The sequence below is a fragment of the Alligator sinensis genome, unplaced genomic scaffold (assembly GCF_000455745.1).
Source record: "Alligator sinensis unplaced genomic scaffold, ASM45574v1 scaffold1049_1, whole genome shotgun sequence".
Taxonomy (NCBI): domain Eukaryota; kingdom Metazoa; phylum Chordata; order Crocodylia; family Alligatoridae; genus Alligator; species Alligator sinensis.
Window position 1 is genome coordinate 394,199 of NW_005842672.1, and position 14,014 is coordinate 408,212.

Consider the following 14,014-nt stretch of genomic DNA (forward strand, 5'->3'; position numbering starts at 1 on the left):
TTCAATCATACTACTCTTCACCCTACACATTGGCTTCCCTTCTTCTTCTATAATACATTTAAACTCTTGCTCCTCACTTGACAAAAGGCATTTTCTGACATTGCTCTTAGCTACATCTCTTCTTTTATGTTATACAACTATTCCATTAGTCATGTTCTATCAGTTTGGCACACCTTGAAATTTCATTGGAGCTAAATTCCCACCTAAAGTGCATTCACACAGTTTCATTGACTGGAATAAAGCCTCTAGTCTGTGTCCCAGTGTTCTTGTGCAAGTCCCATCTCAATGGTAGTCAAACGTACAATAGCGACCTCCAATCCTATTCTTGTTTGGTGTCTGAGGGTCTGATCCAAACCCTCATCAAGCCCTTAATCCTTACATGTAATGAATAAATCCTCCAATCATTTATTCATCTGCACCGGCAGATTCTGGCCTAAAGCAATCACCAAAACTGTCTTAACACTCACTGGTAGCATAGAGCTAGTGTACATACTTCTATGCCAGCCTCACTTCCTGCTGCCAGGATGGGACTGGGATGCCCTTATGCTGCTCTGAACCACAGCTGCTAATACAGCTCCTTGTGATAATCGACAGTATAAATTGGAACGGTCATTGGCCCGTTTTGACCTTTTACTGAGATCTGATCTTGCTCACAGAGTAGCTGATCCAGTTTTGTTGAAGGCAATGGGAGTCTTCATTAATTTTATGGGGGATGGGACTGGCCTGGATTCTGCAACTTCAATAGCAAAAGAGCGATTGCAGAGCCGCTTGCCATCGTCTTTGAAAACTCATGGCGATTGGAAGAGATCCCAGATGACTGGAAAAGAGCACATATAGTGGCCATATTTAAGACATGGAAAAAGGAGGATCCAGTTAGCTTCACCTCAGTCGCTGGAAAAGTCATGGAGCAGGACCTCACAGAATGCATTGCTAAGTACTTAGGGGAAAAGAAGGTGATTAGAAACAGTCAGCATGGATTCACCAAGGGCAAGTCATGCCTGACCAATCCGATCGCCTTCTGTGATAAGATGATTGGCTCTGTCGATGTGGGGAGACCAGTGGATATGGTATACCTTGACTTTAGCAAGGTTTTTGATATGGTCTCCCACAACATTTTGTCAGGCAAGCTAAGGAATTACAAGTCGGATGAATAGACTGAAGGGGCATAGGAAACTGGCTGAAACATCGAACTCGGAGAGTAGTAGTCAATGGCTCGATGTCAAGTTGGCAGCCAATATTAAGTGGAATGCCCTAGGGGTCCGTTCTGGAGCTGGTTTTGTTCAATATCTTCATCAATGACCTGGAAGATGGCATAGAGTGCAGATGACACCAAGCCAGGGGGAGTTATAGATACACTGGTGGGTAGGCCTTGGATTCAGAAAGACCTCAACAAATTCGAGGATTGGACGAAAAGAAATCTCATGAGGTTCAACAAGGACAAGTGCAAATTCCTGCACTTAGGACGGAACAGTCCCATGCACTGGTACAGATTGGGGACTGTCTGGCTAAGCAGCAGCTCTGCAGAAAAGGACCTGGAGATTACAATGGCCAATAAGCTGAATATGAGCCAACAATATGCCCTTCTTGCCAAGAAGGCTAATGGCATACTGGGCTGCATTGGTGGGAATGTTGCCAGCAATCACTTTTGCAGTGACTGCTGACAACATAGTGATTATTCCCCACTATTCAGCACTGGTGAAGACACATCTGGAGTCCTGTGTCCAATTCTGGGCTCCCTGCTACAGAAAGGATGTGGACATGTGGACAAGTTGGAGAGAGTTCAGTGGAGGGCACTGAAAATGGTGAGGGGGCTGGGGGACGTGACTTAGGAAGAGAGACTGATGAAACTGGACTTATTTAGTCTGGAGGAGAGAAGACTGAGTGGGGCTTTAATAGCATCCTTCAACTATGTGGTTCCAAAGAGGATAAAGCTAGACTATTCTCAGTTGCAGAACAAGGAGCAATGGTTTCAAGTTGCAACAAGGGAAGTTTAGGTTAGATCTTAAGAAAATCTTTCTCACTAGGAGGGTAGTAAAACACTGGAACAGGTTACCCGGAGAGGTGGTGGAATTTCCATCCTCAGAGGTTTTTAAGACCTAGGTAGACAAAGCTTTGGCTGGGATAATATAGTTGGGGAGGGGCCTGCTTTGAGCAGAGGGTTGGACTAGATGACCTCCTGAGGTCCCTTCCAACGCTACTTTCCTATGATTCTAAGAGCATTTTCAACCCTGTCTGGCATTTGGTGTCTTGCATCTTTTTTCTTCATTTTGGCAGGGACCCAGGCAGAGCATTGATTTAAAGGCTATACCTCTATGCAGTTAAGAATCTGACTCTAATGACAGTAGCTCTGTATTCAAAGAAAGAAACCACTACCCTTCTGACAAATTAAAATACTAAGAAACTGCCAGTTTCCCTCATCAAATTTTCTTTTGTTTACAGATTTTGAAATAGATTTGAATTATGCTTTCTTTTTACAAAAAAAGCAGCAATAAATGAAGGTTGTCATTAACCAAGAACTAGCTGGTACTGAAAATTGTTTTTGACAATTGATTTGCACACTTTATCAGAATTTATCAAAACTGTATTTCCTTATTAATTATTAGCTAACTAATCAGCTTATAAGGGATGAAAAATGAAGCAAGAGGGCAGTTCTAGAAGGAATTGGAATAAAGTTCCTACTGAACAAGAGTCTGCTCTGATGCTTTCGTAGCAATCTAACCTTTTTAGCATGCTGGAGTTATATTTCTTTTAGATCAGTGGCCCAAGAGCTTTGATTAATGGAAAGATCCAAGAAATTAAATAATATAATAAGTTTTAAAAATCACTTACAGAGCAAATGGAACATTCTAGGCCATTAAGTGACGTTTTAAGCTCTTCTTTACTTTCTAAATTGGAAAAGATCTGTTCCGTAAAATGTCAACACAGGCATGAGGTACTGTGTTAGAATAAAAGCTCCATGATTGGCTTAGTTTTTATTTGTGCAAGTAGAGAAAATATCCTTAGATTACAGAATTTTAAAAATACGTTAGAGAATATCGTATTTTCTCACATATAGCACACCTGGGAATAAAATACAGGTCAGTCGCATCATACACACATTTAACTTGCGCGAATTCAACTATACGCGGGGTGGGAGGGGGTGGGGCTTGAGTTTGCACGTGGCACTGCCACTTCCCTGGGGCCCCATTATGGCGGTGACGGCCACTGCCTCCAAAACCTCCCGCTGTCGCCATGGAGCCGTGCCCGGAGCTGTGTGGCTGGCCGCCAGGCGGCAGCAGCAGCGTGGTGGTGGCCGGGTGGCACGAAGCCATCCCCACCACCACCCCGCACTGTGCCGCTGCCACCAGCCGCACAGCTCTAAGCATGGCACCGCATGCAAACTCAGGCCCCGCCCCCCCTCCCACTGTGCATATAGTCACCGATTTTCACCTTACGTGCTGACTTCAGCACCTAACCCCCACTTAAGATCTTTCCTGGTAGTAAGTAACGAAGTAAACTATTTAGGGAGCTGAACCCCTGAACACTGATTCTCTGCTAGTAGAATTGTCCCATGATATTCAGCTGTCCAGGTTGTATTTGTACAACATATATACAGTCTGTTATTGTGCTTAACCAGGAATTTGACAATCAAGGTCTGCCTTCTTTGTTGGTTCCTTAACATGTGCTTTGGCATTCTCTACCCTAGTCTTCCATAACGTTGCTTTCTCTAGGTCTCTAGAAAAATGTTCCTCGTGATAGTATCTTCACACATCATCTTGTGACAGTCCAGTGTTCTAGAAAAGAATACTGCTTCCTGTTAGTAGGACTGCTGACACCACACATTAAGCAAAATCTAGTTATCTGATAATGCCAAAATTTGTTCTTGATGAAAACAAGCTGCTCTGCTGTTTGTGCAATATTACAATCCTAATAAATTCACTGAGACAGATTTTACTGTTAGTTAATCCCATTCAGCTACAGGTGCCAGGAAAGGTTTTTAATTTTTTTAAATATATATATATTGTGACATGGAGAAAAATTAACATTGATTTAAAAGAAAAAAACAAACAAAACATCCAAGTCACGTGGATCCCTTGTTTATCCAAACTAGAATGTTAAAAGTAGATCAAACAAAATTCTGCAAAAAAATTCCTTCCCAGTTTCCTCTTGTACTTGTGCTGTTTTTTCTCTCCTTTTTTGGTGGATCTAGCCAAAGACCATGAATTTTGAATTTGTGGGATCTGAATTTGATACCCATGTGACAGAATTGTCAAAGAAGTATTTGAAAGAAGATTAGGTATCAATCTGGTACTTAGTAGGAAATAGATATGTTTATATAAAATATGTCAAATTTGAATGCTTTGTAATACTTGTATAATATTGTGTGTGTGTAAAATAAAAAAGCATGTTATATATGTATCAATAAAGGATTATACTATTTATTTAGAAGGTGAAACTTGCTAAGAATGGTTGAGTCTTACTCATCCGGTAAGTAGGTCACATAAGGCAGCAGTCAGCAGCCTATGGTTCACAGGCTGGATCCCACCCATAGCACTGAGGCTTTAGCAGTGGGGCCTTTGCCTATGCAGTACTGTACTGCGAGAGAAGTGGCAGGGAAAAGTGGTGGCAGCTGTGCCTTAGCGCCAGCTCACCTTTGACCCAAACTGAGTCATTGCAGCACATTGCTGGAAAAAGTTGCCATCCCTTAATGTAAGGTGTTACCTAACTCAGGTGGAAAAACATGGACTTAAGCACCTAAAGGTCATTTAAACCTTGTTTTGGCAACTAAGTTCAAAATAGCAGTACAAAGCCTTGCTGTTCAGCAGCTGCCTAAACTCACAAGAACCCTCTCTTAGGTGCCTGCAGTACTCCCTTCTGAGTACATGGAGTCCTGCCCAATCTCCTCTTAAATCCTCTCTAAATGCAGGAGTTAGGTAGAGCAGTACCTAAATGACCTACATGCATGCTCCAAGCTCATCCAGTGCACACCAGAACATTGAGTTTAACACAAAACATGACAGTCAACCACTTCCATTCAAAATCACTGGCAGGAGAGGCATCATAAGAATTGGAGGCCTAGTAGTCAAAACACTTTTCTAGGAAGTGGGCGATTTGGGTTTAAGGCCTCAAAGTGACTTCAAATCCTTATATCTTAAAAGAAGCTCTAATAACCAGGCAAAATGCTAGTCACAGGGGGAAACTCAGGATTAAGGTACACTTAATTTCTTATAACATGCACATCTCAATCATGCATGATAGCTTCTAAATGCCTCGACCCTTTTTTACCTAAGCACTAGAACATAAATCTATGCTGAAACACCTTGGACTTCACATACAGAAACAGTTATGGAGCACTTAGCTGAATCACATTAGAGAAAAGGTACCTAAATTCTGATTAAAAAGCAACTAGTGCACATAAATCTCTTTCTTAAATCTGGGTCCAGGCACTTAATAGCTAAGTACTGTGGTTCCTAAATCCTTCTCCGGTTCCTGGGTCTTACATGCTTCTTGTGTCTGTTTCAGAGGTTGAAGATGAATGGAAAGTTATTAAAGGAAAGTTTTTAGCTATCAATGCAGTAAATATGAGCTGTGCTTGTCCACGGAGTCCAAAAGGCCTATCACCAGCAGCTCACTTGGCTGACGGCTCTGCTGACCTCATTCTAGTTCGCAAATGCTCCAGATTTAATTTTCTGCGGTATCTTGTCAGACATACAAACCAGGATGATCAGGTATGTGTTTTCTTAGGGCTGTGATACAAACAAGGCATGTATGAGGTGAACGCATTGAATTTTTTACCTGGCACAAATTATCAGTGCTAGTACTGATTAGAAAAGACTGGATGATGTATTAGATAAAGTATTACAACCACATGTGCCCACCAGAAATCTCAGAATATTTCATATAAAACATGGTATCTTAACCAAATTCTGATTTTGATACTTAAATTAGTCCTTTCTAAAAATGTTTCTGTGGTTTCTGTTGGGCGCTGTTTAAAATCCTTTTTATCACAAAGTTCCTGCATGTGCACACAAGTCTGCCCATGTCACCAGATGCTAAAGAGCATTAGCTTCTGGGATGGAAAACTGCCTACAGCAGTATTATATAACTGTTCAACACAGGAAATGGGAGAATAATTCATTCATAAGAAACTAAATAAAGAACATAGCTTAACAGAACATAGTTATCAAAGTATAATCTGGTTATGGCAGATTTCCACAAGAACTTCGGTGATAGCAAGTAATCAACAATGAGTTATATATCCTACACCAAAATTCCTCCTGTGCCGCTACACCTGTTTAGAATGAATTCCAAGAGCAATGAACATGTTTTTTGTAGCACTTAGGTTCTGCTGAATTAGCTGTAGCTGCTGGCGTGCTCATTAACTGATATGATTGCTAGACATTCAGTTTTAATGCTACGTGTTCTGATGACTGAATGAAGAACAGATCAACGATGTGCCTTATTATAAAAAAATTCAAATAATTCCACCTGTTTGTGGTTTTCACTCCTCTTTCCACCATAGTTTAATAGCTACTATTACATACTCCTGTATTGCCTCATACCAAACCCTGGAACATAATTGTGTATGATTTTTATTTTGTCCATTCTCTATCTCCCCCTTTCTGTTTTCATTTGCTTTTTTTGCTTATCTCACATTTTGTCTTTGATTTATATTTTTAACAATTTTACTCCTTACCTGGTGGTTATCCCTTATTCCATCACTTATCAGAAGGCTACATAGTGCTCAAGCATGCACTGGTGGCTTTGTGGGGTCATGGAGACAAGCTTATAGAACTAAGTCTCTTGATCTAGCAAACTACTTTCTGAGCCCTGTGTGCATGAGCTCCACTGGAGCTTGATCAGTTTATTAAAGGGTGTCTATGATTTGGTTGCCTGTGGTAGCAGACAACCAAATTCAGTGATGCAGAAGGACCTTTCCAGTCCTAAGTCTGTAAGAACCACAGCATGAGCAGGAGGTGAGTGCAAGTTGTAAGCTGCCACCATCTTCCTTACAGAAACCGTTTTTCCTTGGGGGGGGTCAGAATGACTCTAGGGTCAGACAGTTATCCCCAGCACTCTGTCCTTTCTACTGCCAGACCCAGAAGATTATGTCCAGGAGCACTTTCCAGTTGTCTCCTCTGCTGTGCTGTCCCTGGATTAGTCTAGCACCCTCTGGCCGCACCTATATGAGATGCTAACTGTGCAATAGCTTGGTACTACTGTGTAGTGGCATCGCTGGGCATGAACTGTTACATGATGCTACTGCACAGTAGGAATGAGTGACTGCACAGTCAGCGTTGCCACAAAGCCGTGCGGGGACACTACTGCACAGTAGTTCTGGTTACTCTGCAGTCGTTTGGTACTTGGGTATGCAACTACTAAATAACTGCAGTAACAACTGCGCAGTCAACATCTCATGTAGATGCAGCTTCTTATTGGGTAACACTGAATTAGGTGCTCAGATGCCATGCTGATGAGCATGATATAAAACCTGAGAGAAATGGATTTAAATTAAACCTCTTGAGTTGCCTGTATTTTGGTATAAGTATAGACAGTAATATTATATATTATGATATTTGCTAGTGTTTACATGTTTAGCTATTCCTGTGCTCACTTTTTTGTTTTCGTAACTCTTTGTCAGTTATCAAGTTGAGTCATACCTTATTATGGCTTTTTAAGCATTTTAGGCTAATTCTTTAAGTTGCCTTTTGTGATATGAGGGTACCTAGCAACTTGATTTGTCCTTGGTGTACAAAGCTTATTTTAAAGCACTTTAGACACTTTTACAATCTCAATGTAATCATGTTAGTCTTTGATAATTGGGGCATTTGTAATTACAATGCTAGTTTCCACTGGGGTTACCTAGTTAAGAAGGTGCGACTCCACTGGAGCATATTATTAGCTCTCCACACTCCCCAGATCCTGATAGCGGGATGATACTGCCATGGACTTCTCTGGATAAAGCCTACTCATGAAAATCCTACAGCAGAGAGGGAGGGGGCTTGCAGAAATGGGATTTCAGAGAATTCAGTGCATAAGAATTGGAGAACAATAAATAAGTTAGTAGAGCAATGAATCTCAACCCCCTTGTGACCATATCATACAACATAAAACAGTTTTGGGACCCTTCTCATCCATAGTTTCAAAACTTTTCCCCAGTTTATCCATAGAGATAGGATGTTGCAGCCTTGCAACAACTGGTAGCCATTTGAGGTTAGAGGTGTTTTAGAGGTGAAGCAAAGGACTGGAAAGTAGGACATCCTGTATTTTTACTGTGAAATTAAATAATGAGTGTTGTGTAATTTTTTTAAAAAATCACTATTCCTATATTAACCTAGGTGAAAAATTTGAGTAGAAAAACATCACTGAAAACTTTCTGTTATAAAAGTCCTTTTTTAATTCCTCTTTGCAGTTTGACTTCCCATTTGTAGATGTTTATCGGGTGAAGAGGTTTCAGTTTACATCAAAGCACTTGGAAGACAATGAAAGTGATATCAAGGATGTAGGAAAGAAACGTTTTGGTCAGTTCTGCAGTGATCATCCAGCCTGTTGCTGCAATCTGGCTAACAGCACCTGGAACTGTGATGGTGAAACGTTGGATAGTTCAGCTGTTGAAGTCAGGTGAGTATTTGCCTTTCCCTCCATATACAGTATGTAGCAAGAGGATCATGTTAAGATATTTAAAGTCCTGTCTTTGAAGTTTTAAAAAGTGACTATGTAACATTTGACAGCTACTAAAAAGGTTTTGTGGGGGGGTTTTAAGGCATAAAATGTTTTTAAAATCAGGTATTATACTGGAACATTTAAACATGTCCCTTATATACTAGAGAATTCATTAAATTGTATGTAAAAGCAGAATCAGATCAAATCCTAACAAGAATTTCAGTGAATGGGTGGTAATTTCAGGTTGTCTTATGGGCCTACTTGACTAATAAGTAAAATTGAATGAAAATGTGCCTAAACAGAACTGATCAGAAAAGATGATTCCAGTCCTCTCTCTCTGTTTCACATAAAACCTTATAGGGTTATTAGTAACTTCCACCATACCTAGGATTTGACAAAAAGGATACAAAAAGCACTGTCAGTCCTCACAGTGGGTTAGTGGATACTAAGTCCACTCATCAATCAAAGCTAGTTAAACCTTTAGAAAGTTATATAATATTTGCATAGACAAATCCTTATATTAATTATTTAATGCCATATTTTCAGTCATAGAAATATCTTAAGACATGTTTTTGGTTCTATATTTGTATGCTTCAAATATGCCTCATTTTGAGATTATTCATAATTAAATCTGGTAGGAGCGGGAGTATTGGAAAGTAGGAGATTGTTTTTTAAATTGGTAAAAGGAACCAGAAATGCAGAGGTCTTTTCATAAAATATCTCCATTAAACAAGAATCATGTATTGTTTCATTAATGACTTTTATAAAAGGTTGTGATCTATCAAATTCATCTACTTGCAAGACTCCCATAGACTCCTCGCTGGGCAGCACAGTGCGGTGTGAACATGCTATTCCACCATTCAGCTGTTTTTTCCACTTTCTATATTGCTCCCATTTACAGAGAGTTATGTGGCCTGCAGAGTAGCCCTTTTTGTCCAGGTGCTTAGAATGCCCAGTGAATCCATATTAGGACATACAAAATGCGGATCCTTGTTAGTAAAAGAGATTTCAAATAACTGTTTGGTTTTGTCTTGTTTTGCTTTTGCAGGGTTCGTTGTCAGTTAGTAAAACTCTTTGCAAGAGGAATAGAGATCTATAAAGATGAAGCTGCTTACAACTCGAGTTCAAATGAACTATTATCATAGATATCCTTCCATGCCGTTAAAAAGTTTGTTATTATGAGTAAATATGCATTTCAACCATTGTTATAAATATTTTAAAATTGGAAATTATTTTTGATGTTTACAGTATAATTTTAGAAATATTTTATTCCACCTACCTACTTTTTAAGGATTATAATTTTCTGTGCATCATCAGGTTATAGTTCGGAGTAGCTTAATCTGAATTATGTGTGGTAGGAAGGAAGAATTGACTTACATTTTACAATGACTGATGTCCAGTGTATTTTTAAAAGAGAATTTAATGGATGTGCTACAATAATAAGTAGGTGTTATGAAGTATTGTACTTAGCATTGAAAACATGATTGGAGTAGATCAAAATGAGGCCTCTGTAGTGTCAATTGGACAAGGCCACTTTGATAGAATTATTCTATAAATGCATGTGATTAAATCCTGGAGGGTAATAACATAATGTCATTCATTTTACCTTTTTTTTTTTTTGGTAAAATTTGATAAAATGCATTATATTATTCGGACTATACCTTGCAACTTATCAATGCAATTCAAATATACATTCCTGGCTTTAAATAATAATTTTAATAGTTTTAGAAATATTTTAGTAAATACAAAGCACATCTGTATATAGATCATATTTTATTTTACATAGGGTATTTATAAAAGCTCCCTTGCATGTTCCTCTGTAACATTTTAAATGGGTTTTATGAACTGTCTGGACATTACCAAATATATAAACTGCAGCAGATAAATCATGGGAGCAGCTTACAAGGGCATTTTATAATACCAGAAAGCCACAGGCAAGGGAAAGATTATAAATATATTATAAAGCACCAGCAAGTTTTAAATTTTTAAAAATATTCAAAAAGCATATACAAAAATCTTCCCTCTTCAGGAATGACAATGGCACAGTCCTTTGGAGATTCTATTTACAAGGTGAAATGTCTTCAAAATAAGGTGTCAGTATGTTCATCTTAAATATGTAACTTGATTGACTCCAAGGTTTTTACATACTTTTAAAGTTAGGTCTAGAAATAGGATAGCATGATGTGAAGTCATAGGAAGAAACTGGCATTTGAGAATTCACGAATTAGTCTCTTAACTGTTTGCTGTTTGTAGCAAAGAAAATGGACTATCCTGAACAGAAATGTGGCAACTATTTAAATATATATATTTAGTTTGTGTATTGTAACACTCCTGTGCTCTGTGTAGATTTGGGGCCAGATTCTGCCCTATTATGACAGGTTACACCTCTGTAATAGAGATAAGAATTTAGCACCCTTTATCTATGCTGCATTTTGCTGACTGTATTCTTTGCTTTAAAAGGTTCCATGTCTTTTGTTTTGTGTCTGAATAACTAACAGTACTGTATTTACATATATTTATTGAAATTTATGTTGTACTGTTTTTCTCCCATCTGTTTGTTTTGTCTAAACCTTGATAACTGTTCATTTTATTGCTAAAGCACTTGAAAGAACAGTTATCTTAGATGGTTGCTTTTTTCGTTGAAGATATTTACATTCAAGTCAATGTGTAATTACTAATGGTGTGCTGTATCATCACTACACTCTTCTCCTGCTGTATATCATAACATTTATACAAAGTAATTTCATTTAAAAATACAATACCATAGAGCTTAGGATCTATTTTTCATTATGTACTGTCAGAAAAATACTTGAAGATTTTTTCTAAAAGTTGTGCTATTTTATCCTGTTTTGCAGTGGAATGAGTTGGAACATTGATTGGACCAAGGTTGTTCACACATATTTAACTTTAAAATCTTATTTACATTTTATTTTTCAAACCACATTTACAAAGCGTAGCACAATAGTTTGAAGTAAATACCTCTCTGAAAATACTGTTATCCTATTTACAAAAATAAGTATTTTATAAAGGCATTAAGTCTGTGTGAAAGCTGTCAGTCCAGTTCAGTGATAGGCTTGTAGAGGGAAACCATGCTCAAGTTCTTTTGAACCGTGGGCAGGCAGAGGCTCACCAGCTGGCTCACCAGTACTGTAGATGTGGCACATTCAGTTCACCAGCAGATACACTGCGGCATCTAGTCGTAGTTGGTTAGGAGCATTTTCTAGGAACTTACGGATGAGTATTATCTAGCTGTCCCAGGTAGTTTCTTAACTCAGGTAAGAGGTTCAAATACAGGCAAAGCAAGGATAGATAGGTAAAATCCCTTAAACCTGTCATGAATATTCATTGCAACTCTTTTAGGAACTCCTACTGCCTGAATCTGTTTGTGGTGTTTCCAAAAGAACTCCATTCTAAAGGACCTTATTACAAGGAATAAAGAAGTTGCATACTATAGAAAGTAAATATTTGCGCTAGTGCAACATAGGAAAGAGTTCAATAACTGACAAGCTATGTAGTTGCAGCTGAATATTTTTCCTTGTAGCATATTACATTAGCGAAGAACTATATATAATTATTTGACATCTTTTGGTTTAGAAAAAAATCTGTGTAAGTACTGTCTGCTTGTATCATGATTCATAGTAGAATAGGACTCTTTCTCTCACAAAAGACAGTCTCAATGTAGAAATTATGGACGGAAAAACTAATAGGTTTTAATCTTGCTGGTTTCAAGATTAGAAAAATACATTGTCTTGTGATCATGTGAAGCCCTCTGAAAAATAAAGGAATATTATACATAATATGGCTTGTTTTCTTTTTTCATGAATTGGTGCTAAACAACCCTATTGTCTCCACAGATTAGAGCCTGATCTGCCTTTGTAATATTGATACCCATGCTCTTCAGCAATTTTGATCTACAGAGCCGATCTTCAAAATAGGGAATAGCTTGTATGTTAAAGGAGTAACTGAAAAACACATTCTTTTGACCCATCCAGATAATCTTATTCTTCATAAAGTGCCTGTAACAATAGCTCTATATTCCAGGTTTGTGAAAGCCGGAGCTAACTGACAGTAATGTAGGCAGGAATAGCTAAATATCGAAGGAATTAATAGGCTTCAGTGAGGGTGATTTGGAGTCAAAGTAACAGGTAGGATTATATTAACATGCAGCATGTTTGATGAAAAGCAACAAGTATGGGAGAGAGTACATTGTTCTTTACTGCCAATGGAGACACTGTTTGGAAAAAGAGGAACAGAGAGCTGGCAAATTTGTAAGCCAGTGTCATGTATGGGAGCATCCCTGAGTTTACAACCATATTTGCTAATGTATGTAATATTGTCAACAAAAATTTAATTCTGGTTCATATTTTGTAAACACCTGACATCTCCTAATCTTAGCCATTAATATCTCAGAGTCCCATTTGTGAGCTGAAACATATTTGTTATAGGACATTAATATATAATATATGCCTTAAAATTATTGTAGTGATGATGCTCCTGCATAGAAACCATCAGGAACAGGGTTAATTTCCAGATAATGCAGCACCTGGATCATTTGCTGATTAATGTTGCATCCAGTGATTAACTGACAATAGGGATGCTCAACCCCTGGCCCATGGCACCATGTCATCTGGCCCATGGGGCTCTCTAGGGATCCAGAAATTTGGTGGTGGAGGAGCAGTGGCACTGCACTCTGCACAGAGTCCCTGGTCCCAGTGCTCAGGGCCAGGTAGGGCTGGTGCTGGGAACCCATGGCCTAATCTCAGTGTGGGAGGCTGGGAAGGGGTGGTGCCAAGCCCTTAGGGCTCAATCATTGTGCATGAGAGGCGGAAGGGGGTAGTGCCAGGTTCCTGGGACCCAATCCCAGCATGTGGGACAGAAAAATGTGGTGATGGGCCCAGGGCCCAATACAGTCTGTGGATAGGCCACACACCACTTACCTGGCCCATAGAGCTAAACAGTAGAGCACTACTCAGCTACAGGACTTACTAGTAGCCAAATTGATTTACCATGAAATGAAAAATAAGTACTGGCCATTTTCAAGGAGCCTAGGCCAAGCTGCAGAAGTGCAGCTAAGCAGAAGGCCCCCAAAGCTTATTTCTGAGTGACTGTAGCATGAACCTTTGCAGATGTGGCAACTAGCTTGGCCAGCAAAGTAAAGAAAGCCATCTACATGTCTGATTAAACACAGCACAAGGCCTAAAAGGAGACATTATAAAGGAAGACCATAACTTTATCCGTGTATACTATATCATAGCTTTACTTTAAAATATTAGTAATATTTTACTAAAGGCACCCCTCGGTGCCTTTAGTAAGGCTGAAGGCACCCCTCGGAATATGTCAGCACTTGGTTGACTGAAGGCACCCCTCGGAA

General features: G+C 39.0%; 1 protein-coding gene across 4 annotated transcripts in view; it reads left to right on the forward strand.

The window, feature by feature from the left end:
* CERK (ceramide kinase) overlaps window positions 1–12,427 on the forward strand; it is a 64,743-nt gene extending 52,316 nt beyond the window's left edge. For all 4 annotated transcript variants that reach the window (XM_025215775.1, XM_025215774.1, XM_025215772.1 and 1 more), the window contains 3 exons: window positions 5,503–5,708; window positions 8,393–8,601; window positions 9,692–12,427. In XM_025215775.1, coding sequence (XP_025071560.1) covers window positions 5,503–5,708; window positions 8,393–8,601; window positions 9,692–9,788 — 512 coding nt within the window. In that variant the 3' untranslated portion in view covers window positions 9,789–12,427. The remainder of the gene's footprint in view (window positions 1–5,502; window positions 5,709–8,392; window positions 8,602–9,691) is intronic.
* Window positions 12,428–14,014: the final 1,587 nt, after the last annotated feature.